Below are 27,640 nucleotides of genomic sequence, written 5' to 3' on the forward strand. Positions count from 1 at the left end.
AAAATAACAGCTAATCTGATTTTAACTTCAACTGCACATTCTTGCATGCCCTGATAATTTTCTACCTCCTTGGTCATCAAGAATTTACCAACCTATGCGTTTAAAATATTTAAAGATTCAGCATCCACTGCCTTTCGAAGCAGGAGATTCCAAAGACTTTCAAACCTCTGCAGGGAGAAAGAAAGTTTCCTCATCTCTGTTTAGAGATGCCTATTATTTTTAAACTATGACCTCTTGTTCTAGATTCAAGTCCACCTGATCAAGCCCCCCTTGGATCTTGGCGATTTCACTGAAGTTACCTCTGACTCTTTTGAATGCTTGAGAATTAGAACTGATTGAAAGCAACAAAGGAAGACAATCTTTTTTTTAGAATTTGCTCTTAGTTTTGGGTAATTGCATGAAAAACCCATCTGGCAAGCTGGTTTATTTCTGACTGCGTTCTCTAAAGAACTCCAAAGTGTTCAATGATTTTATTTTTGCATCACTTCACATAATTGAGATTTACGTTTTTTGTGTCCAAGTTTTTAATTTGTGAAATTTTACAAGCTGTTTCTCTCAACTATTTTTTGTTCCTTCATGGGATGTGGGCATCCTAATTGCTTTGGACTTAGTGGCTTCCTACTGAGTTTCGGAGGGCAGTTCAGAGTCAAATGCATATGTCCACAGTCACATATGAAGGCCAGACCAAGGAATTGTCTATATGCTCAGGGAAACATCTACCACACAAACTATCACAGAATTCCCAGCACCACAGGCTTGGAAATCTAGGGAATTGGCTGGACAAGCCTTGCTGAATTCTGAATTATTCTAACATTCTAACAATCCAAGGTTTTTTTTGTTTCTTTCTCTCTATTTCCAAAATCTCATCTCAGATAAAGAGCTAAACTGCACTTATACAAGAAATACCCATGATTCACTTTGTTCCCCAATGTTACTACATGTGCCTCTTCAGGCCTGGAGTTAATGGGGATATATTTCTGACCATTTCCTTATCACTTTTACCTACTGACTGTTTCTAACTCTTAAAAACTGAAGTTGTTACTGTATGATTTGGGTAACCAAAGAAATCATAGTCCTAAATGTTTACTGTTTCTCCCTCCTCAGATGCTGCTAGAGCCACTGAGTTTCTCCAACCTTTGCTTTTATGCCACTAAATATTTTATTCTATTTGTCAGTTCTGTTAGAGGGTCACAGGAACATTAGGGGACGTGATGCCGAAAGGTCTTATTGGTAGACTGTTAATCCAAAGACCCAGGTAACATTCTGGGGACCTGGGTTCAAATCCTGCCACAGCAAATGGTGGAGTTTGAATTCAAAAATCTGGCACACACGGATAAGGATGTGGTCAAAGGCATGCATTTCTGAGGAACTTTGGGAGGTAAGCAAAAATAATTGGGGTGAACAGGAGATAAGGGTTCAGTGATTTAATGATATGTCATTGGTGGAGACATGGAAGGATTTATTTATTGTCACATGTATTTTGTTATAAAATACAGTGAAAAATGTTGTGTAATGTTGCCACTCTCCGGCACCATCTTAGAACACAGAAAAATAAACCAAAATATAGAATATTAAGGCAGAAAAATAAAGAGATAAAGAAAAAGTGTTTATCTTTACAGTCTGTCTTGTTATGGGCCATGGGCCTGGTGGCCATGCATGACATCTCTTCACTGTGCCACTGCTGCTGCTGGGATGCAAGTTGTCACTCGGTACCATTTTGCTTCCACTGATTCCCTTGCCACAATGAGTCCTCAACGGACCCTACCAATGCAGATGCCACTGATGTTCCCAGGTACCCCATCGGCTCAAACTTGATTCCACTGCTACCATGAGTCTGCTTCAGGCTCATCTCACTGATGTAGCTGTTGCAGTGCCACCGGGCCTCGGAGTGACCCCAAACTTGCCTCCATGGCTGCCTCCATGAATGAGTAAGTTAGAAGAGCCCCTTCTGCAGTTCTGAGTGTACGGAGATGGGACAAAACAATGAAGAAAATTAAGCAAGAAGTTCAGTGTGTTGAGTAATGGAAAGTCATTGTTACTTGTTGAGTGTAAAAGTGATGACACTAAATTCAGGTGACAGGGTTTGGAATGGTTTTTTATTTGTACACTTGAGGAAATAATCGTCATTCAATATTGAGGTAAACAATCCATTCAAACTGAGGTGGTGTAAATGGTTGTGTAACCAAGAGGAATGGATCTCTGAGGTCAGAAGTTCAATCTGGGGATATCGGTATGACTTGGATGGCCAGAGTCGCAATTTGCGGTGCTCCTCATGATCCACTTGTTGAGAGGACAGCCACGTATTCCCTTGTTTGTCCTCACACAGTTGAGGATGATCTTGATTTTTCCTGGAAGCTTGAAACCTGAGACTTGACCACTTGTTCACCAGATTGTGGTTGGTGATGTTTATATATGAGGCATTGCATTTTAGTAAAACAAAGGCAAAACTTACATGATTAAAAGTAGGGCTTTGAATAGTGTTGCAGAAAAGAGAGAGCTAGGGAATCAGCTACATAATTCTTTAAAATTTGCATCACATGTAGACAAGGTGATTAAGAAGGCATTTGGCACACTTGCTTTCATTGTTCTGACCTTTGAGTACAGGAGTTGGGACATTGTGTTGAGATTGTACAGGACAAGGGTGCAACCTCTTCTGGAGTACCGTGTTCAGTTCTGGTCACTCTGTTATAGGAAGGATATTCCTGTAGAGGGAGGAAGAGAACTTCTTCAAGGCATCCTTGGAAGAGGTTTTGCAATAAAGTTAAAATCAACTAGGAATTCCTGATGAAGGGTTTTTGCCCGAAACATCAATTTTCCTGTTCCTCAGATGCTGCCTGACCTGCTATGCTTTTCCAGCACCACACTCTCGATTCTAATCTCCAGCATCTGCAGTACTCACTTTTGCCTATAGGAAGAATATTATTAAGCCAGAGATGATTCAGAAGAGATTTACCAGGTTGCTGGGAATGGATGATTTGACTTATAAGGAGAGGCTGGATAGGCTGGGACTTTTTGTCTGGAGTGTAGGAGTTGAGAGGTGATCTTATCAAGGTTTATAAATTCATGAGGGGATAGATAAGGTGAATGGCAGGTGACTTCCCTAGAGTGACGAGGGGACACATTTTTAAGGTGAGAGGATTAAGCTTTAAAAAAGACATGAGGGGCAACATTTTTACACAGAGAGTAGTTTGTGATTGGAATGAACTTCTGGAGGAAGTGGTGGATGCGGATACAGTTGCAACATTTAAAATACATTTAGAGAAGTATGTTAATAAGAAGTGTGTGAAGGGATATGGGCCAAGTACAGGTAAGAGAGGATAGTTTAGTTTGAGATTATTTTCAACATGGACTTGTTAGACCAAAAATCTGTTTCTATGCCGTATGATTCTATGACTCTATAACTTTAGTCAACCGAGAGGTGAACTGCCAAGAGTTGGGGCTAGTGACGGTCTGTGTGGTGTGGAGTGAGTGAGACCAAGTTTTCAGATGAGTTTATTTGAGACAATATCTGTGACAATTGAAATGTTTTGTTGACCGTCGGCAGTGAAGCTCTTTGAGGTGGATGTTTCCCGTGTAATCATCGGAGGTTCAATGCATGCTAGCACTGAAAGCCACCTTGAGCTAGGTCAGGAACAATATTTCAGAAATAATCCTTACACTTTTCTAGAGTTGGAAATTCCAGAGCTGAAAGTTTTCATTAGTATAGTGTAGAGTTCGGGATGACCTTACAGACTTCATACCAGAAGATAACACTGGGAGGTACTGAGACAGATGCCTAACTTGAATTGGAGATATATAACTACTTTAATTCATCAAAGACTGAGAGGGAGGCATTCCATTCCTTTCTCTGGTGTATTAAATCACCGAAGGATGGTGTAAGGAGGAAAATGGATCTCTAAAGCTGCATCTTTCTCTCCTCTCTCCATAATTTTCTTCATACCTCTAAAATCCAAAAAACACAGCCACACAAGTGGAGGAATTTGTGGTATTCTTCTCTGTGGCAATTAGGAATGGCCAAGAAATTCTTGCACTCCATTAACAAAAAACAATGTTAAAAATAGTTGAACTGCTCTGGAAGGCCCAATTGCAGTTTGTAGCCTGTTATGCTTTCCCAGCCACAAATTCCACTGTGGCCATTGCAGCTGCAAACATTGGTCTGCTTCAGTGGCAAGGCCCTGGATTCAACCAGTCTGGGTCAGCGGCGGCTTCAGCAATGAGGTAGTTTCTGCCTGGCATCTGGCTGCCTGGGATTCCTTGAGGCAGCTTCTGCAATGATTTCTGGCCCAGAATTGGCAACGAAGTGGATCCTTGGGTCAGCTTCAGGATTCTGTGGAGTCTTCTGGCCCAGTATTCCAGCAGCCAGCGTCTATGGCTTGTTCCGGCGATGACTTCTTCACCAGCTTTCTGCACTAAGTTTAATTTGTGGCTCCTGGGTTCGGGAAAACAAAGATAGAATTTGTCTTAATAATGATTTGTTTTTTCTCTATATCAATGTTATTAATGTAGGAGCCATGAAATGGCGACTTAAACACTTTTCACTATTTCTTTTTGTAAAAAAATGCAAGTGATAGTAAATTACTGTTCTGTTCTATTCACTTTGTCGCCAGGTGTTAATTTCAAAATCCATGGTCTCCAGAAAGTATAATAAGGGCGATGTGTTTAAAATGCTGAAGGCAAATCAATTATGTTCTGACTGCAATCTAAGGAGACAGCCTGTGTTATTATTAATAAACCTGACTCATTGTGTTTATAATCTCAATGTTATTAACCTGCCAGTCAGAGAGACCAGGCGATGATAATGCATTTTATACTTGTAATGAAGAGCTTAGCAAATGTCCATTATTGGTAAAACCTTTTGAGATGTTTTGAGAGCTAGGATGATCCAGATTCGAATGCTTCTGATATTATTTCATCAACCAAAGAAGTGGGCATGAGTTTTCCTCGCCCATGTTTAACCTGCCAGCATGAGACTTCTTGCGGTTCTGAGTTAATGTTGAGGACTCCCAGGACAGTGCTCTCCTGACCGTTTGGCACTCCCCCAGCTATAACTCTTGCCCTGCAGTATACCTATCTCTTTCCATCGCTAAAGTTAACATAACCGAATTGTGGTCATTATCACCAAAGTGCTCACCTACCTCCAATTCTAACACCTGGCTGGGTTCATTACCCAGTACCAAATCTAATGTGGCCTCGCCCCTTGTTGGCCTGACTACATACTGTGTCAGGAAACCCTCCAGCGCACATTGGACAAAAACTGACCCATCTAAAGTACTTGAACTATAGTATTCCCAATCAATATTTGGAAAATTAAAGTCCCCCATAACAACTACCCTGTCACTCTTGCTCCTATCAAGGATCATCTTTGCTATCCTATCCTCTACATCTCTGCAACTGTTCGGACCCTATAGAAAAATCCCAACAGGGTAACCTCTCCTTTCCTGTTTCTAATCTCAGCTCATACTACCTCAGTGGATGAGTCCTCAAACATCCTTTCTGCAACTGCAATACTGTCCTTGACGAATAGTGCCACACCTCCCCCTTTTTTATCACCTTCCCTGATCTTACTGAAACATCTAAATCCTGGAACCTGCAACAACTATTCCTGTCCCTGCTGTACCCATGTCTCTGAAATGGCCACAACCTCAAAATCTTAGGAACCGACCCATGCTGCAAGTTCACCCACCTTATTCTGGATGCTCCTGGCATTGAAGTAGACACACTTCAAACCAACTTCTTGCCTGCTGGTGCCTTCTTGCAATCTTCAAATCTTAGTTCTGACTTCACTACTCATCCTCCGTAAACTCTATTTCGGTTCCCATTCCCCTTGCTGAATTAATTTAAACACACCCAAAGAGCATTAGCAAATTCCGCCCACGACTGCATATCCTTGATGGTCCTGATGTGGTCTCCTCTACACTAGGGAGACAGGACACCGACTTGTGGAACACTTCAGAGAACATCTCCGGGACACATACACACACGAAACAACCCTGTGGCCGAACACTTTAACTCCCTTCTTCCACTCTGTCAAGGACATACAGGTCCTGGGCCTTCTCCACCACCAGACCATCATCAACCGATGCCTGGAGGAAGAACGCCTCATCTTCTGCATCGGGACCCTTCAACCTCATGGCATCAATGTGGATTTCACCAGTTTCCTCATTTCCCCCCCCCCACCTTATCCCAGATCCAACCTTCCAACTCAGCACCACCCTCTTGACCTGTCCTACCTGCCCACCTTCCTTCACACCTATCCACTCCACCCTCCTCTCTGACCTATCACCATCACCCCCAACTTCATCCACCCCCAACATCATCCAACTTCTCAGTCACCTGTCCCCCTGCCCCACAGGTCAGGCAGCATCCGAGGAGCAGGAAAATCGATGTTTCGAGCAAAAGCCCTTCATCAGGAATAGAGGCAGGGTGCCTGCAGAGTGGAGAGATAAATGAGAGGGGGGTGGGGGTTGGGAGAAAGTAGCATAGAGTACAACAGGTGAATGGGGGTGGGGATGGAGGTGATAGGTCAGAGAGGAGGGTGGAGTGGAGAGGTGGGAAGGAAGATAGGCAGGTAGGACAGGTCATGAGAGTGGTGCTGTGGTAGTGAGTCTGTTTCAGGACATGGTTGAACAGCTTCAGGGTAGAGGAGATGACCTCGGGGTGCAGTAAGAGAGAGACTCCCTGAGATTCTTGTAGAGAGAGGAGGAAAACTTCTTCAATGCAGGCATCCTTGCAAGAGGATTCACAGTAGGGTTAAAATCAACGAGGTAAAAACAAGGACTGCAGATGCTGGAAACCAGAGTCTAGATAGAGTGGTGCTGGAAAAGCACAGCAGGTCAGGCAGCATCCAACGTTTCGGGCAAAAGCCTTTGGCAGCCTCTTGAGTGGCACCTTATCAAAGGATTTCTGGTGTACCCTAAACCCCCTTCCCGAGATAATCTCTCCAACATTGTCCTATACAGGGCAGAGGTGGAACCTATCAAAAAGTTGTGTGTGTGTATGCACGGTATTTGGAGATTTATGCCACAAAGGCAGCAGCAGTCTTGCTGTTGGTGTACAGTTCAGTTTCCCTGGAGGGGGTGCAGATTGGGGGATGCATTGGACAGGGGGCATGGGCACAGACTGGGGTTGGACAGTCTGCGGGGTTGGGGGTGGATGGGAGGGCAGATGAAGGGGGCAGTGTTAGTGTTGGGGGCAGGCGGTGGGGTGGAGTAGGAGCGGATGGGGTTGGGGGGTCGGGTAGGGGACAGAGTGGGAGCGGGCAGGGTGTGAGCGGACGGGGTTGTGAGTGGGTGGGGGGTTGGGTGGGGTTATCGGGGTTGGGGGGTGGGCAGACGGGGTTTGGGGTGGGGTGGGGGCAGGCAAGGGTGGGAGCGGATGGGGGTGCGGCATCTCGCGTGCGGTGTGCTGCTGCCTAGTCTCCTGAATGGGGAGCAGACATCACAGAAAACTCCAAGCCCCAGAGGAAATCAATTAACCGAATAATCAATTATCCGAACAAAATAGTGCCCGCCCATCTCGTTTGGATAATCGAGGTTCCTCTGTATTTTGTGCAATAGACTACAGTGGGGAACCTTATCAAACACCTGACTGAAATCCATATAGACCACATCAAACGCTTTACCCTCATCCGCCTGTATGTTCACCTCATAGAGTCATAAAGTCAGAGAGATGTACAGCATGGAAACAGACCCTTCGGTCTAACCCATCCATGCCAACCAGATATCCTAACCCAATCTAGTCCACCTGCCAGCACCCCGCCCATATCCCTCCAAACCCTTCCTATTCATTTACCCATCCAAATGCCTCTTAAATGTTGCAATTGTACCAGCCTCCACCACTTCCTCTGGCAGCTCATTCCATACACATACCACCCTCTGTGTGAAAAAGTTGTCCTTCAGGTCTCTTTTATATCTTTCCCCTCTCACCCTAAACCTATGCCCTCTAGTTCTGGACTCCCCGACCCCAGGGAAAAGACTTTGCCTATTTACCCTATCCAATGACAAAAAAATGATAAAAAGTTGAGGACCCAGCACCGATCCTTGTGGCACTCCACTAGTCACAGGCCTCCAGTCTGTAAAACAACCCTCCACCACTACCCTCTGTCTTCTACCTTTGAGCAAGTTCTGTATCCAAATGGCTAGTTCTCCCTGTAATCCATGGGATCTAACCTTGCTAATCAGTCTCCCATGGGGAATCTTGTCGAATGCCTTACTGAAGTCCATATAGATCACCCGTACTGCTCTGCCCTCATCAATCCTCTTTGCTAGTTCTTCAAAAAACTCAATCAAGTTTGTGAGACATGATTTCCCATGCACAAAGCCATGTTGACTATCCCTAATCAGTCCTTGCCTTTCCAATACATGTACATCCTGTCCCTCAGGATTCCCTCCAACAACTTGCCCACCACTGAGGTCAGGCTCACCAGTCTATAGTTCCCTGGCTTGTACTTATCGCCCTTCTTAAACAGTGGCACCACATTTGCCAACCTCCAGTCTTCCAGCACCTCACCTGTGACTATTGATGATACAAATATCTCAGTAAGAGGCCCAGCAATCACTTCTCTAGCTTCCCACAGAGTTCTCGGGTACACCTGATCAGGTCCTAGGGATTTAGCCACCTTTACCCGTTTCAAAACATCCAGCACTTCCTCCTCTGTAATCTGGACATTTTGCAAGATGTCACCATCTATTTCCCTACAGTCTATATCTTCCGTAGCCTTTTACTCATTTAGTATCTCCCCCATTTTCTGCGGCTCCACACAAAGGCTGCCTTGCTGATCTTTGAGGGACCCTTTTCTCTCCCTAGTTACCATTTTGTCCTTAATGTATTGTAAAAACCCTTTGGATTCTCCTTAATTCTATTTGCCAAAGCTATCTCATGTCCCCTTTTGCCCTCCTGATTTCCCTCTTAAGTATACTCCTACTTCCTTTATACTCTTCTAAGGATTCACTCGATCTATCCTGTCTATACTTGACATATGCTTCCTTCTTTTTCTTAACTAAACCCTCAATTTCTTTAGTCATTCAGCATTTCCTATACCTACCAGCCTTCCCTTTCACCCTGACAGGGATATACTTTTTCTGGATTCTCGTTATCTTATTTCTGAAGGCTTCCCATTTTCAAAGAACTCAGTAAGGTTTGTAACACATGACCTACCCTTCATAAAACCGTGTTGACTATCCGTAACCAACTTATTCCATTCTAGATGATAATAAATCCTAACTCTTATGACCCTTTCGAACACTTTACCCACAACCGAAGTAAGGCTCACTGGTGTATAGTTACCAGGGTTGTCTCTACTCCCCTTCTTGAACAAGGGGACAACATTTGCTGTCTTTCAGTCTTCTGGCACTATTCCTGTAGACAATGATGACATTAAGATCAAAGCCAAAAGCTCAGAAATGTCCTCCCTGGCTTCCCAGAGAATCCTAGGATAAATCCTATCCGGCCCAGGAGATTTTCACACTTTCCAGAATGGCTAACACTTTCACCTTGTGCACCTCAATTCCATCTATTTTAGTCGCCTCTATCTTAGTATTCTGCTTGGCAACGTTGTCTTTTTTCAATGTGATTACTGACTCCATGCACAACTTCCCACTTATCCTTGATTGGCCCTATTCTTACTCTACTCATTCTTTTATTCCTGATATACCTATAGAAAGCCTTAGGGCTTTCCTTGATCCCGTCTGCCAATGATTTCTCATGTCCCCTCCTGGCTCTTAGCTCTCTCTTTCGGTCTTTCCTGGCTAACTTGTAACTCTCAAGTGCTTTAAATGAGCCTTCATGTCTCATCCTAACATAAGCGTTCTTCTTCCTCTTGACAAGATTCAACTTCTTTAGTAAACCCCACGGCTCCCTTGCTCAACAACTTCCTCCCTGCCTGACTAGTACACACTTATCAAGGGCACACAGTAGCTGTTCATTGAATAAGCTCCACATTTGAGTTGTGCCCTATTTAGAGATTGGTGTCTAGAAGCCCATGAAGATATCCTACCTGATTATAATGTTTCTCTCTTTAATATTCCCAGGCCAGTGATCCCTTTTGTCTACCCTGAAGCTTGTCATTGACCATGACAGGCAGAAGCTGTGCCATTAACATTAATAAGAAAACATTCGGCTCTCAGGGAAATTGCTGCACTGGAGAAATTACAGAAATGTTTAAAAGAACTGAGTCGTTTATACTTGTTAGGATTGATAAAACAAGGAAGGCACTTTGTTCTATTTAAGAGAAGACTGAGGAGAGGCCTGACAGAGGTCTTTAAGGTGTTAAAAGTTCACATAAAGTAAATATTGGGAAAATTCTTCCACTTGTGTTGGGAAGATTAAAACTAAGCACTGTAAATATGAGATAGTCACTTGTAAATCCAGCAGAGAATGCAGCCAAGACACCATTAAACAGAAAGTATTCAGATCCGAAACTGGGGCTTTAAGTCTGAGCAAATCAAGGTTGAATAGGTGAAGGCAGATTGGAAACTTATATTGAGTTAGACAAAAAATGGCAAACATTTAAAACAAATAATTTTCAATGTACATATGCTCCCTTTAGGAATAAAATGCAATACTAAAAGTGGAATTTGAGAAGGTAAAGATAATGTTAGACTAGATAATATTTGACTAATTACTAATATTAGATCACATGGGAATTAGGCAGAGCTTACCAATTGGATACAAAATTGCCTTGATGTTAGGAGACAGAGGGTGATGATTAGATTAGATTAGATTAGATTACATTACAGTGTGGAAACAGGCCCTTCGGCCCAACAAGTCCACACCGACCCGCCGAAGCGAAACCCACCTATACCCCTACATTTACTCCTTCACCTAACACTATGGGCAATTTAGCATGGCCAATTCACCTGACCCTGCACATCTTTGGACTGTGGGAGGAAACCGGAGCACCCGGAGGAAACCCACGCAGACACGGGGAGAACGTGCAAACTCCACACACAGTCAGTCGCCTGAGGCGGGAAGTGAACCCGGGTCTCAGGCGCTGTGAGGCAGCAGTGCTAACCACTGTGCCACCGTGCCGCCCACTGGAACTTGTGAAGAGTTGTTTCTTCGAGTGGAGGCCTATGACTAGCAGGGTACCACAGGGATCGGTGCTCGGTCCACTTTAGTTTGTCATTTATGTGAAGGATTTGAATGAAAAATTTGGAGGCATGTTTAGTAAATTTGAGGATGTTATCAAAATTGATGGTATAGTAGAGAAGCAAAGAAGGTTATCTAAGATTACAAAGGTATCTTGATAGTTGGGCCAATGAGCTGAGGAGCGACAGATGAAGTTTAATTTGGATAAATGTGAGATATTGCATTTTGTTAAAACAAACAAGGGCAGGACTTCTACAGTTAATGGATGGCCCTGGGTAGTGTTGTCAAACAGAGAGACCTAGAGGGGTTCAAGTACATAGTTTTTTAAAGTACAGCCACAGACAGACAGGGTGGCTAAGAAGATATTTAGCAAGCTTGCTTTCATTGCTCAGACCATTGTGCATTGGAGTTGGTATTTCATGTTGAAGTTGGACAGGATGTTGTTGAGACCACTTTTGGAGCACTGTGTACAATTCTGGTTGCCCTGATATAGGAAGGATATGATTAAATTGGAGGGGGTTCAGAAAAGATTTACCAGGATGTTGTCAACTGGAGGGTTTGAATTATAAGAAGAGGGTGGATAGACTGGCACCTTTTTCACTGGAGTGGCGGAGGTTGAGGAGTAAGGTTTATAACATCATGACGAGCATAGATAGGGTGAATAGCAAAGGTCTTTTCCCTAGGGTGGGGGCAGTTCAAAACTAAGGGAAATATATGTAGGTGAGAGGAGAAACATTTTAAAAAGGACCCGAGTCGCAACTTTTTCACACAGAGAATGGTTCATATTTGGAATGAACTGCTAGAGGAAATGGTGGGTGCAGTTACAACGTTTAAAAGATGTTTGGATAGTTTATGAATAGGAAAGGTTAAGAGGCATATGGGCCAAATGCAGGCAAGTGGGACTGGTTTAGTTTTGGAAACTTGGTCAGCATGGATGACTTGGACCGAAGGGTCTGTTTCTGTGCTGTATGACTCTTGGAAGAGAAATACCGTGTTGCCAAAAAAGAATTATAAGTCTGAACACTGGGAAGACTTTAGGGTTTAAAAATTTTGTCAGAAGTCACAAAACATTTATTGGCTACATAAAGATGATGAAGAAATCTGTAAGATGTGATGAGATGAAGAGCGTATGAAATCAAAAAAATACTGTCTAGAGGGCTGGCCAGACTATAAACCTAGTTACGTACATTCCTGAAGGGCTTATGCCCGAAATGTCGACTCTTCTGCTCCTTGGATGCTGCCTGACCTGCTGCGCTTTTCCAGCAACACATTTTTCAGCTCTAAACCGAGTAATGTCATATTCCAACAATATTTCAAGCATCCTGTACTTCTTAGTATTGTCAATGACTTGCTAAGAACAGATATCAAGGGGATTTAAACTTGAAATTCGTCAGTGTTATGGACAGGACCAGGCCCCCTCAAAATATTTTAAGGAAGCAGCCTAGACCCTAACCTTTTCTTATTTTAAAGATAGATGTGAAACGCTGTGTTCCAGGCGTGATGCAACTGGTCAAACTACTCGATGTTAACAAAACACAATTTATTTAAACCTGTAGTTAAAATACAAACAAAAGAAAGAGGAGTTTAGAATAACTTAACTATGGGAAAGCTTAACTGAATAACAACATATTACTAATTAATTGTTCCAATATAGTAACATCCCATAATCACACTCCTTGGCAAAAAGGTAAATTCAGGCACAGATTCTTACATACAATTCTCCAATCCAGGTAGAAACAACATCAAGAGAGATTTCAGAGAATATAGCAGCTAGGAATCATTTTACTGAAGCTCCAGCCCTTCTGGGACCCAAACAGCTTCTGACTGCTACAGCTACAGCTAAACAAAACCTAGAAAGCCTGATCTATGAGAACTGCCCTTGCCCACCCCCTTCCATTGTTACAACTGTTTTTAAAAAACCCAAAGGCCTCCTAAGTTATTGACTTAAGCTGTCACAAGTAGCCACTTCAGCATCTCTGCCTTTACAACCTCGCTTCAAATAAAACAGGACAATATAACTTTTATAAAGTGACAGCATCATCAGATCAGCATTCGTCAAGGTCTTGTAGGCATCACAAAATGCTGTGTAAGAGCACAACACTCAGTGTGATAGCCAGGGTTTACAAGCCCTATACCAATTGTTACATATTGTTTGTGGTGACCAGTCATTTTTTTATGGCAAGACTGACATTTAATTCCTTGCTGAGTGGCTTTCTAGATTATGTCCAACCAGTCCACACCGACCCTCTGAAGAGTAACCCACCCAGACCCATTTCCCTCTGACTAATGCACCTAGCACTATGGGCAATTTAGCATGGCCAATTCACCTGACCTGCACATCTTTGGATTGTGGGAGGAAACCGGAGCACCCGGAGGAAACCCATGCAGACACAGGGAGAATGTACAAACTCCACACAGACAGTCGCCTGAGGCTGAAATCGAAACTGGGACCCTGGTGTTGTGAGGCAGCAGTGCTAACCACTAAGCACGGTGGCACAGTGGTTAGCACTGCTGCCTCACAGAGCCGAAGACCCGGGTTCAATTCCCGCCTCAGGCGACTGACTGTGTGGAGTTTGCACGTTCTCCCCGTGTCTGCGTGGGTTTCCTCCGGATGCTCCGGTTTCCTCCCACAGTCCAAAGATGTGCAGGTCAGGTGAATTGGCCATGCTAAATTGCCTGTAGTGTTAGGTAAGGGGTAAATGTAGGGGTATGGGTGAGTTGCGCTTCAGCGGGTCGGTGTGGACTTGTTGGGCCGAAGGGCCTGTTTCCACACTGTAATGTAATGTAATCTAATCTAATCTAAACATGTTCTGTGTCAGTTAAGAGTCAACCTTTGTTTAAGAGAAATGAAATGAATATTGAACTTTCAGGGAGTCCATCTGTGCTAAAATAAATGTTTTGCTTACTCTCTCTATCAGTGTAACTCTGTTTTGTGCAGCATTAGTTCGGTGGTGTTTCAAACCACTGTGGGATGCTTAATGTCCAGTGAATTCTTATGTATACTGAGTTGCCAATAATTGATCCAATGAAGGGAGGGATGAAAATTATTTGAAGTCGAGTAGTTTGTAATTTGTGCTTATCCTGAAAAACCAACCAAGTACTCTGAGCAATTGCTAATGATAATATCCTACTTTAGAACAGAGAACATAGAACAGTCCAGAGTCAACGAGTGTGGTGCTGGAAAAACACAGCCAGTCAGGCAGTATCTGAGGAGCAGGAACATAGAACATTACAGCACAGTACAGGCCCTTCGGCCCTCGATGTTGTGTCGACCTTTTATCCTACACTAAGGTCAAATACTTTATTTGATACTGGAAATGTGTTGCTGGAAAAGCGCAGCAGGTCAGGCAGCATCCAGGGAACAGGAGAATCGACGTTTCGGGCATAAGCCCTTCTTCATTCCTGAAGAAGGGCTTATGCCCGAAACGTCGATTCTCCTGTTCCCTGGATGCTGCCTGACCTGCTGCGCTTTTCCAGCAACACATTTCCAGCTCTGATCTCCAGCATCTGCAGACCTCACTTTCTCCTACTTTATTTGATACTCAGATTCAAACTCAAAATATTTAAGGTATAATTGATGATATCTGGGCAATAGTCATTGTATCTTAAGTAGCAAAACAGTTAAGCAAGGAGTATGGTCAGTGTGAGTGAGACTTTGCCTAAGTGGACAGAGGGCAAGCAAGTTTTTCTGGGATTTTGGTTCAAAATGGGAATTTAACTCGTCAAGCTTTTGCTTACTGATACCATGAGTGCCTTTGATTGATTGACATTTGCATGAGGTTGTAAGATATACTTTAACAATTTGAAAAAAAACAAGCTTATTTCCTTATGTTACAAATTTCAGAAGTATTTCAAAAACTTACCAGGCTTACCAATGGCTCTTTTGTTCTGTCCATTGTGTATACCGTTAGAGTAGGTATGGAGGATACATGGAGCATGAGAATAATGGAAGGGGTCGGGGGTATGGAGCAGACATAAAGGGTTAGAGAACAGGCGTGGGTTGCTTAGAGATGGCATGAGGAGACTTAGTGGGTTTAGTGTTAATGCCACGGGACTAGGAATCCAGAGGACAAGACTCTGGGACATGCAATCAAATTCCACCAGGACAATGATTGGAATTCAAATTGTGTTAATAAAATCTTGAGTTGGAAACTAGTTTAAAGTAATAATGACTGTGACAGTTATCATTAATTGTAATAAAACTCCATCTGGCTCACTGATCCTTGTTAGGCAAGAAAATCTGCTATTGTTACCTTGTCTGGCCTACATGTGACTCCAGACCACAGCAATGTGTTGACTCTTAAACACACATACCAACAGATTCAAGAACAGCTTCTCTCCTGCTGTTATTAGAGTAATGAATGAATCTTCACTATACCTAGAGTTTTCACTGTACCTAGGCACATGATAATAAAAAATCAAATCAAATCTTAACTGCCCTCTGAAATAATCATGCAAGGCACTGATTCAAGGGTAATTAGCAAATTCTCCCAATCCCTGATGAAAATCTGGCCTCTACAATAGTTTTAAATGGGGAACTTGCGTTTAGTTGTTTTGGAATACAAAGATGACAGCTGAAAGTTTGGAAGATGTGAGTTGTAAACTGGAGGTAAGAGAACCTGCTGGAATGTCTCAATTAGAGAGGAGGGGACTGAATCTGGGCCAGATTAAGGCGCTTCTCAGAAGATGGAGCTAAAGTAACACACACTGCATTGACACACTCAAATCTTACCCTCTGTAGGGTGGATAAAAGGGTCTGTACAGAAATGTACAGTTTAAGTGTTGTTATTTGCTCTTGGAGCATAGGTGTCGCTGGCTGAGCCAGCATTTATTGCCCATCCCTAGTTACCTTGAGAAGGTGATAGTGAGCTGCCTCCTTGAACCACTGCAGTCCATTTGTTGTGGGTTGACCCACATTGCCCGTAGGGAGGGAATTTCAGGATTTTGATCCAGCAACAGTGAAGGAACAATGATATATTTCCATGCCAGGACAGTGAGCGACTTGGAGGGGACCTTTCAGGTGGTGGTGTTCCCATGTATCTGCTTCCCTTGTCCTTCTAGATGACAGAAGTTGTGGGTTTGGAAGGCGTTGTCTCAGAATTTTTGGTGAATTATTGCAGAGGATCTTGTAGACAGTACACACTGTTGCTACTGAATACTCCCCACTTGTGACCTTAGGATGAAGGGAACAAAGGAAGAGGAGTAGGTCTTTTAGACTATTCCACCATTCAGTGTAACCCTGGCTGACCTGTATCTCAACCCTTATTTCCCTGTCTTCTTTTTACTATCGAAATAAATTGTAGAGGAAAACAAAATGAGTTAAATACTCCCTGATAGGAAAGTGTAACAAAAAGATCAAACTCTGAATGGAAATTTGTAAATGAAGAAACTTATCAAAATTAAATGAATATATCCTTTTCAGGGGTAATGTGTGATGCCAACCTATCACAGGAGGGTTCACTGCCTTAATTCTATACCCATTGGTGCCCTTAGCTGACAAAAATTCATTTATCTCCATTTGATAATACATTTTCAGCTGAATTATAGAAAGTACGTTTATGTGGTGGGAAAGTGGCTGCAGTTTCTCTGCATTCAGTGTGCGTACAATAGTCTGCTATCCGTCCTGTTCATTAGATAATCTGAAGGAAAATTTCATTTGAATGAACTAATTACTGAAGTATAAATGAAAGATGTTTTATAGCTTAATTTCCTGACAATGTGAAAGCCTTTCATTTTTAATCAACATTAATGATCCTACATGGCAAAACAATTCATTACAGCAGACCAAAGGATGAGTGTTGTGAAGCAAAGCAAAAGGTACATTTTAGGATCTGTGTTTTTTTTACCCTCCTTGTGTTTGCTTACAGCATGTTGGCGGAGTGTATTCAAACATTTATCAATGCACAGTCCCATGAGAATATGAAAAATTTACACCTTATTTCTTTCATTATCAGTTACTTCAATGTGTTTTTTTTTAATCAGGCAGAGGGTGAGAACAGTTTGAAGCAAATTAATGAGTGTTATTACAGCATAGGATGGCCAAGATATTTCAGTGGATATCTCTAGTTTCTTTTCAAGCCATTTAATCACTTATATAGTTAGAATCATCTGACTTCGACTGTATGAACACATACTGTTAACAGGAGTAGTCTATTTAGCCCCTCAAGCAAATAAAAACAAAGTCAAGAGATGAAATGAGGAGAAATATTTTTACTTTGTTATGATCTGAAATGCAGTAAAAAGACGTCGGCAGTGGATTCAATAGTAACTAAAAGGAAACGGATATATACTTTGAAAGTTTTCAGAAAAGATTTACAAGGATGTTGCCATAGGGAGAAGTTGAACAGGCTGGGGCTGGTTTTCCTGGAGCGTCGGAGGCTGAAGGGTGACCTTATAGAGTTTATAAAATCATGAGGGGCATGGATAGGATAAATAGACAAGGTCTCTTCCCTGGGGTGGGCGAGTCCAAAACTAGAGGGCATAGATTTAGGGTGAGGGGGGAAAGATATAAAAGAGACCTGAGGGATAACCTTTTCATGCAGAGGGTGTATGGAATGAGCTGCCAGAGGAAGTGGTGGAGGCTGGTACAATTGCAACATTTAACAGGCATCTGGATAGAGAGATGAATAGGAAGGGTTTGGGGGATATGGGCCGGTGCTGGCAGTTGGGACTAAATTGGGTTGGGATATCTGGTCGGCATGGACAGGTTAGACTGAAGGGTCTGTTTCTGTGCTGTGCATCTCTATGACTATATGACTTCAAAATGGGATTAATTTTACTAAACAGTGTGACGAAGGAAGAGCAGAAGAATGAGACTAAATGGCTTGATCTTTCACAAAGCCAGCACAGGCAGTGTGGGCAGAATGGCCTCTTTCAAATCTGATTCCCTTTGTGGGGGGTGGGGGAGATGTATAGACAACAGATTCATCTAACAATTCATAGTCAATTGATTTTTCAACAGAGTCTGAGCAATGTGATCCTTATTATCCTGTTCTTTTTCATGTTGTCTGAAGAGCCAGCACTTAGATGGTTCATGCTGGGTGGCTACTTTACCCTGTCAGTCTTTGCACATCACAAACAGTATCTGATTTGAAACAGACTGAACTCCATGGCAACACAAGCATAGTCAGTCACTTTGTGTTTTTTGGTTAGGTGACAAGATACAGAATCCAGTCATGATGCATTTGAACCACCCCCTCTTTTCCAACCACATTAACCCCATCACACTTGCACTTCTCTATTCAGTTCTGAAGAGCCATACTGGGCTCAAAATGTAATCTGTGTTTCTCTCTCTCCACATGCTGCCAGGCCTGCTGTATTTGTTCAGAACTTTCTGCTTTCATTCCAGACAATTAAAACGTTAGACTAAGTGGGATCACATTAAATTTATAGCACAAGGAAGAGTCCATTTACTCAACCACTCTATTTATGCTTTTCATCAGCCTCCTTCCAGTCTACTTTATCTCAACCCATCTCATCCCTCATGTGCTTATCTAGATTCCCTTTAAACACATCTTTGCATGTAGGTTGTCAGAGTCATTCTTGTGGTACTATTCCCAAAAGTCAATTTCACGCCTGAATCTAATCCGTAATTGGATCAGTAATCACATCTTGGCTAGCTCTTTTACTCAGATCGCAACAGCAGTTCATCATAATTTTCTGAAGGAAACCATATAGATTTACTTCGAACACTGCATTTATAATAAGCTGAATAAATGGTCTGAGATTAAAGGTTTTTTTTTTAATCTCGACTCTAAAATGAAGTGAGCCAAGTATCGTGAGCATTATACTTGGCATTTGGTGCATGTGATAATGCCCATCTTTGTTCTACCAGCATCTGATACACAGCAATGGGATGAGTTGTCATTCAGTTTTGTCTGATTGCACCCCTTGGCATAATTTGTTATATTAAAGATGCTATAAAAACACAAATTGCTGTTTTGTCTAGTGTTGGATAAGTACATGAATCAGAAAGGTTTGGAGGGATATGGGCCAGGAGCAGGCTGGTGGGACTAATTTGGGATTGGGATTATGTTTGGCCTGGACTGGTTGAAGTGAAGGGTCTATTTCCGTGCTGTATGATTGAATGACTTTATGCTCACTCATGGAGAAATATTGGTCAGGAATGGCAGCTATTCCATAACTCCAATTATCACACCTCTTCTTTGGCATTTAGTTCTTTCCTCCCAAACTGAGACATCTGTTAGGGTAGTGCTTGGCCAGTTTACATATATCTGGATTTTATGGAAAGAACATACCTGGACAACCTTAGTCACAACAGTGATGAACCAGCTTTCTTTCAGGAAGGCAAGGATTTTGAGTTTAAATGTTGCTTGTGTCAAGTGATGGCTGGAAGTGAGATCATTGGCATTGTAGTCTCAATATGACCAGGTGAATCTCTGACCTTTGCTTTCGTAAGAAAACAACTACAGCATTTATCAGTCTGCTCAATCACTCCCTCCACTCCACGTTTTCCTTCTACTCACTCTGCCCAACCTGCTCATTCTCCTTGATATGGCTCCCATTTTCATTCCTTTAAATCTTGTGAACAATTGTGGGACAGCACACCTTAGAAAGTACATATTGCCCATGAAACAGATTTTCTAGTTTCTGTGGAATCTTTGGCTCTCAGTCATTGGTCAGCTTGGAGTCAGGAGGGGTACTTCATGAATGAGGCAGGGAAGCCTCGGCCTTCCCACCTTCACCAGAACTAACTTCAAGCTTCCTGCCCATTGACAAGTGAGGCTCTGTAGCCATCAGTTGAAGTCCACTTAAGGCCCGCATCGTGTTGCTGCTGGAATTAACCCTGGTGTGGGCATGGTGGAGAATAGATCCTACCATCAAAACCAATCAGTGCCCATATGAGGGGCTGGGCAGTGAACTGCCACTGGAAGCCACCACCCCTTCCTCATGCTTCCAAGCTCCCATGCCTCCTTTGACTCTCTGTGACCCCCAATCTGGGAATCTGTCCACTCCACATTCTCTACTGCAGGGAGTACTCTCCCAGCAGCAGCCATGGGTTCCTCTGTGGAACTGCTGAATGTAAGAATCAGGTCTGATTGGGAGGGTATCGGTGTAACTTCCTCTGGGGATCTTAATTCCAGGGGAAGGCCCACAAATAGTCTCACCGTGGCATGTCGTTCTGTTCACTAAGGCTGGAAGAGGCAGTGAGTGGGTGCTTCACTGGCCTATCAACTGAATCCAAGACTTGAAGATGCCCGAAGAACGTTCTGCCCATGGACTCCAATGACTAAAATACAAGGAGAGACTGCATAATCTCAGTTTGAATTCTCAAATGTAAATTGGATAATTTTGTTAAAGTTATAAAGATATTAGGGGGAGCAGATAGAAAATGTTTTTTTCTATTGAGCTCTAGGGAGCATAATATAACAATTAGAATCTCATTTCAGAAATGACATTAGGAAATTTTTCTTCCTTCAAAGGTTGATACAAGTTTGGAACTCATTTCAAAATTGGCAATAACCACTCAATCAATTGTTCATTTTAAATCTAAGATTGATAGATTTTTATTAACCATAAGTGTTAAGGGATATAGGGAAGGATGGGTATATGAAGTTATGTCAGAGTTTGGTCTCAATCTCACTGAGTGGCAGAACAGACTCATAGAGTCATAGACACCTACAGCATAGAGACATGCCCTTTGGCCCAAACTAGTCTATGCCGACCAAAATGTCCATCCACTCTAACACCATTTCCCTGCACTTGGCCCATATCCTTCTAAACCTTTCCTATCCATGTATTTGTCCAAATTCCTTTTAAATGTTGTTAATGTACCCACCTCAACCACTTTGAGAGTGGCATGGTGGCTCAGTAGTTAGCACTGCTGCCTCACAGCACCAGGGACCCTGATTCGATTCCCGCCTCAGGCAATTATCTATGTGGAGTTTGCACATTCTCTCCGTGTCTCCGTGGATTTGCTCCGGGTGCTCTGGTTTCCAGCCACAATCCGAAGATGTGCAGGTCAGGTGAATTGGCCATGCTAAATTGCCCCAGTGTTAGGTGCATTAGTTAGGGGTAAATTTAGGGGAATGGGTCTGGGTGGTTACTCTTTGGAGGGTTGGTGTGAACTTGTTGGGCCGAAGGGCCTGTTTCTATGCTGTAGGGAACCTAATCCAATCTAATCACTTTCGTTGGCATCTCATTCCATAGATGTACCACCCGCTATGTAAAATTGTTGCCCCTCAGGTTCCCTTTTATTCTTTCCCCTCAAACCATAAACTGATGCCCTCTTGTCCTCGATTCCCCAACCCTGAGAAACAGATTGAGTGCATTCACTCTATCCATGCCTCTCATGATCTTATATACCTCTATAGAACAATATAGCGCAGAACAGGCCCTTTGGGGCGATCAAAACTGTACACAATATTCCAAGTGTGGCCACACTAGCATTTTGTATAGTTGTAGCATGACATTATAGCTCCGGAACACAATTCCTCTACCAATAAAACTGTATGCCTTCTTAACAGCACTATCAACCTGGGTGGCAACTTTCAGGGATCTGTGTACATGGACTCCAAGATTCCTCTGCACATCCACACTACCAAGAATCTTTCCATTGACCCAGTATTCTGTCTCCCTTTTATTCTTTCCAAAATGAATCACCTCACATTTATCTGCGTTGAACTCCATTTGCTACCTCTCAGTCCAATTCTGCAGTTTATCCAAGTCCCCGTGCAACCTGCAACATTCTTCCACACTGTCCACTACTCCATCGACCTTAGTGTCATCTGCAAATTTACTAATCCACTCACCAATGCCTGCGTCTAAGTCATTTATAAAAATGACAAACAGCAGTGGTCCCAAAACATACCCTTGTGGCACACCACTAGTAACCAGACTCCAGGCTGAATATTTTCCATTAATCAACACTTGCTGCCTTCTTACAGAAAGCCAGTTTCTAATCCAAACTGCTAAATCACCCTCAATCCCATGCCTCTGCATTTTCTACAACAGCCTACCATGTGGAACCTTATTAAAGGCTTTACTGAAGTCCATGTACACCACGTCAACTGCCCTACCCTCATCCACATGCTTGGTCACCTTCTCAAAAAACTCAATGAGGTTTGTGAGACATGACCTGCCCTTGACGAAACCATGGAGGTAAAAACAATGACTGCAGATGCTGGTGACGAAACCATGTTGACTATCTGAAATCAAATTGTTACTTGCTAGATGATTATAAATCCTACCTCTTATAATTCTTTCCAAACCTTTTCCTACATTAATCGTAAGGCTTACTGGTCTATAATTACCTGAGTCATCTCTACTGCCCTTCTTGAACAAGGGCACAACATTTGCAATCCTCCAGTCCTCTGGTACAAAATCTGTAGACAATGACGACTCAAAGATCGAGGCTAAAGGCTCCAACACCTCCTCCCTAGCTTCCCGGAGAATCCTTGGCTAAATCCCATCCAGCCCAGGGGATTTGTCTACTTTCACTCCTTCTAGAATTTATGACACCTCTTCCTTACTAACCTCCATCCTTTCTAGTCTAATATCCCATTTCTCATTCTTCGCCTCTACAATATTCTCTTTTCCTGAGCAAAAACAGATGAGAAATATTTGTTTAGCACCTCTCCGATCTCCACAGGGTCCACACACAGCTTCCCACTTAAGTCTTTGACTGGCTCTATTCCTAACCTCGTCGTCCTTTTATTCCTCACATAGTTCTGAACCAGATTGGGTGTCAGACACATGTACTCCACCAGATGTACATTTAACTGGCTATCTGATGGAATGACTAGGACACAATACCACACTGGTTCATTGGAAATTAATCATCATGAGATTAACCCTTGACCTTAAAGCATGAGTAACCTAAATGAATAACAGATACAAACTGACAGAAATGAACCTCCAATGGAGTGATCATAAAAGGTAATGTAATTATTATTATTTGTGCAAAATATATTTATTTAATCTGACAGATTAACATACAGTTAAACCAGAAACATCACTTTTACACTGCAACAAAACAAGAATTTCACTGCTACTTTCATAAACATGAGGGAGGGAGCTGCATGGTGCAGAGGTCTCAACAGGGAACACGTACAGTGACCAAGAAAACAGATTCGAAACAACAAAAGCTGTCTACTTGAGGCATTAGCGATGCTCTAGCCATTTAAATAAAGGAAGATAAAGGATTACTGGCACAAAGGATACCTTGTCATCTGCCTAGCCCTGGGTGGGGAGGGAATGAAGAAAAAGTGCTTGGAAGAAATGGGTCTGATATCTGCATCTATCCCTCAGACTGCAGTAATAGAGAGGGACAGGTGTTGAATGAAGTTTAGACTCTCAGGACTCTTCTGTTGTGCTGCTACAGGTCTCTCATGGGGAGGTAGACCGACCATAAATGTGATTGTCTTTATACCAAGACTGTCCCAGCTAAAGTTTATATAAACTGAGCCTGTTACGCTAATCTAGGTGAATATAGAAGGGAAAATCTCTATTAAAAGTCACATTTTGATGTATTCAGTGTAGATAAATGAAACCTTTGTACACATCAACATCTTGAAGGCAGATGACACAATCTACTGCTATGGTTTGCCTTATCATTGGGTAAAGATTTCCAACCCACTAGCTGTATTTGTTTGCAATCAGACAAGATCAGCACTGGCTAGTGATTCAACATGATCCTTTTCTATCTGTTCTATATGGCTTACTTCTACACTGAACTTACCTGTTACCACAATAAGACAGCACGCTATGGCATTCTTATGTCAACCTGAAAATTAAACCCTACAGCAAGCACCACTCTGATGAGGGAAGATGAACAAACTTTCTAGGTTTACTGAGAAGAATGGTGATCAAGCAGACAAAACTACCTGGGAACACGTTAGGCAGATAACATCAGCAGATTCAACAGAGAATTGGATGGACAGTTGCCCGTGGAAAGAATTGCAGAATGTGAGAGATAGAGCAAAGTGGAATTGGGCAGAGGGACATGGGACATCCCAGTCTATCTTCTTTTATACAATCTCCCTCTGGTTATTTGACTCCCATTGTCAGATAACTCTTGTCAGACAGTAATGCATAACAGCACGAGGAGCTAACACAATATTATTTTCACATCATGTTGCCAAGCTGCTTAGAGTCTTATGTGAATTGTACTTTAGTCCATGGCATCACTATTCTAATAAGAAAGTGTCTAACATTTAACACACCATCACATGTAATATCCAGAAGTCATAAAATTTGATTTTACAACGGACTGTATATAAATATATTCAGAATGTTTTTCTACCCTCCACGCCCACATCCCACTAAGATATCTTTATTGGAGGAGCCTAGGTTCATGGTGTTGGACATCACAAGACTCAACAAAGCAGCAGAGAATACAAATGAAATCAGGAAATAGTGACAGCAATTTGGGGTTTCAGGAATAATAGCCTGCAGAAAGATGGAAAGGCTTAGGAAGCAGAGAACCAACACTTCTGAGGATCTAGGAGAATAATGTGGAGCAAGAAGCACACCAAATAATTGCATTATAACACAATGAGAAAGGAAGTAGATAGTGTAGACATTTGGAACTTACAAGGAACAAGGGAGAAATGCCAAGGAGTAAAATGGTCACAGTAATATCAATCAAATAGTGGAAAACAGGATATGGTGTAGTCGGACTGATGGTACAGCTTTTGGAGTTCATATATTTGCAGTTGGAGACGGAAGCTGAAAAGTTGCTCTTGGACCCAGTTCCTGTGCTGGGTCAGCTGTTAGATTCCCTGCAAATGTAAATGTTCTGAGCACTGGATTTAAGGTAATCTTCCACTTTTACGCTATTAGTCCCAATGTAAAAGCTCTTGGAACTGATACATCTGCTTTAAATGAAGAGTAACTGGATTTCCAATAGCTTATTTTATTCAGAATTATTTCTGAATAACCTCTCTGTCACTAATAGTACCACTTTCAGATGTGTGGAATCTCAATTATTTTCAATATGAAAAGAAATTAAACAAAATTAATTTTTAAAGATTGTTTTGGTGTTGAAATTTATGATTTTTCAGCTTCTACTTTAATCCATTGTGTTGAGCCCAATCTCTATTTTGCCATCTATAAAATTATTAAAAATGAAAAATTTTTTGTGGTTTTTATTTCCTGTTTTGCTGTCTATGAGAATTCTTCAATGCGATTGGCTGCTTGGTCTCCTTGAAGCCATCGCTGCTGCTGAATGCTGGAGATCCTCTTGAGCTGAAGGCAGGATGATAGCAAAAGGTGAAACCGACGGCCACAGAGATCCTATGGACAAAGTTCTTCGAAGCTAATGGCAAATGACAGGCCATGTTATGTATAGTGCAGAAACAAAAAAATTGGTCTAACTGGTTCAGGTCAGTGTTTACACATCACAGGAGCCTTCTCCACCTGACCTCAACTATTGCTTGGATTTGCTTTTGTTTCCATTGGGAATGTTGGTCACCTTAGTATTATACTCAGCATCCTGGGCTGTCTTAGAGAAGGTTACAATGGATACCATGTCCTCACCAATGTCCACCTGTGTCCTCCAGCGCCGGCAGATGAGCAGCTTCTTTAGTGCCCGCTGGAAGTCACGGTTGAGGAAGGCGTAAAGCATGGGGTTGATGGTGGAATTGCAGTAGCCCAACCATGTTATGACTTTAAAGACATGGGTGATAACATCGCTGGTCGACTCGGCACCATGGACTGCTAGCCAGACATTAAAGACAAAGTAAGGGAGCCAGCACATGACAAAAACCGAAATGATGATGCTCATTGTCCGTGTGGCTTTGTTTTCCAGCTGTAGGTTATTTGGCCGCTTGCTATTGGGGTGGTAGTGGAGGTCCAGAGTCTGTGCCATAATCCGGCTGGATTTCAGGCGGGATGCCCGGTAGATGAAGAAGTACATGCTGCACATGATCAGGAAGGGGATGTAGAATGCCAAGGCAGATGCCACGATAGCGAACGCCCAGTTGGTCACAAAGACGCATTCTGTCCCGGCATCAAAATTGACGCCTGGTATCTCGTTCCATCCTTGCATCACGGGTAGAAACGATATTAGTGATGAGTAGACCCAAATTGTCACTGCCATTATGATGCATCTGCAAAAATGATAAAACGTTTCTCTTAGCAGCAGGAAAATGCTATTAAACTTGACAAGGCAGCTGGACATCACTGAGGCACTTGGGAAAGTTTGAGCATTGGGAAGTGGGAGAAATGGTAGAAGGGCATGGGCAGGATTGGGAGAATGCTCTTTTCTCTAGTTACCCACTGTTTGACCTGAAGAGGATTGCAGAGTTGTCCTTTTCTAATAAATCAACATTTAAGCAGAAAGATCTGTTGATAGTGTGGGAAGGTTTCAGAAAATTCAGTTTTTTTCAATCCTGCCCCCAGCTGCTCACATCCCTCAATCTAATCCTCATTCAGAGGCATCTAATTATTAGATTTCCTAAAGTGTGGAAACAGGCCCTTTGGCCCAACAAGTCCACACTGATCCTCCGAAGAGTAACCCACCCAGACCCATTTCCCTCTGACTAATGCACCTAAGACTATGGGCAATTTAGAATGGCCAATTCATCTTTGGACCGTGGGAGGAAACCGGAGCACCCGGAGGAAACCCACACAGACACGGGGAGAATGTGCAAACTCCACACAGTCACCCAAGGCTGAAATCGAACCTGGGACCCTGGTGCTGTGAGGCTGCAGTGCTAACCACTGAGCCACCATATCTTCTGAATCCCTCAGATTCAAGTCCAGGGTTGTAAGGAAAATGCAGACAAGTGGATTTGAGGATGATCAGATTAGCTATGATCTCATTGAATGGCAGAACAGACTGATTGGGCTGAATGGCCTTCCTATGCCCCTCCCTCATAAATGCTTTCATAACTCCCCTTCTGTCTAAGGAAAAGCTCCAGTTCTTTACTTATTTTTAAAATTTACACACCCCAGCATTTAAATCTGGCCTGTATTAAATTAGTAAGATGGCTGTCTGTGTTTGTACCCATGAATTTAAAAAACCAGGTCGAATTTTTGGGCATCACAACAACAACTACTGACATTTAGATAACAGCTTTACTTAAATTCCTCATAAGGAGGGATGTAGTTGTATTGGAGCTGTATTGTTCAGGGTAGGTTCACAAAATTGATTCCAGAGATGTATGGTTTGTTTTACGAAGATAGATTGAGCGGTTTCGGCCTATCCTCTGTGGAGTGTAGACAAATAAGAGATCTTACTTAAAGGTAGAAGATTCTTAGGAGACTTAACAGGATAGAGACAGAAAGGTTGTTCCCTCTTGTGAGACAGTCCAAGACAAGAGGATATAATAGCGGAATAAAGGTCGCACATATAATCAAAGATAAAGAGCAATTTCTTTTCTCGGGAAGTACTGAATCTATGGAATTCTTTACCACAGAGGGCTGGTATGTGTGGGCCATGAAGTACATTCAGAGCTGAGAAAGACAGAGTTTTAGTCAATAAGGGAATCAAAGGTTATAGGGGAAAGGCAGGAAAGTGAAGTTGAGGATCGTGATCTCATTGAACAGTACAGCAGACTCAATGGCCTGGATGGCCTACTCCGGTTCC

At 42.6% G+C, this 27,640-nt stretch overlaps 1 protein-coding gene across 3 annotated transcripts in view; it reads right to left on the reverse strand.

Moving 5' to 3' along the window:
* Positions 1 to 4,413: 4,413 nt before the first annotated feature.
* The window catches only part of LOC122555249 (histamine H2 receptor-like), a 109,269-nt gene continuing 86,042 nt past the window's right edge, over positions 4,414 to 27,640 (reverse strand). For 2 of the 3 annotated variants that reach the window (XM_087995549.1, XM_043701045.2), the window contains exon 4: positions 22,936 to 26,159. In XM_087995549.1, coding sequence (XP_087851675.1) covers positions 25,478 to 26,159 — 682 coding nt within the window. In that variant the 3' untranslated portion in view covers positions 22,936 to 25,477. Of the gene's footprint in view, positions 4,430 to 22,935; positions 26,160 to 27,640 lie in introns of those variants that run through there. The other variant, XR_015759860.1, reaches the window with a different exon arrangement.

The sequence above is a fragment of the Chiloscyllium plagiosum genome, unplaced genomic scaffold, assembly GCF_037043375.1.
Source record: "Chiloscyllium plagiosum isolate Xiang-an unplaced genomic scaffold, Cpla_swu_hap1 HiC_scaffold_1, whole genome shotgun sequence".
Taxonomy (NCBI): domain Eukaryota; kingdom Metazoa; phylum Chordata; class Chondrichthyes; order Orectolobiformes; family Hemiscylliidae; genus Chiloscyllium; species Chiloscyllium plagiosum.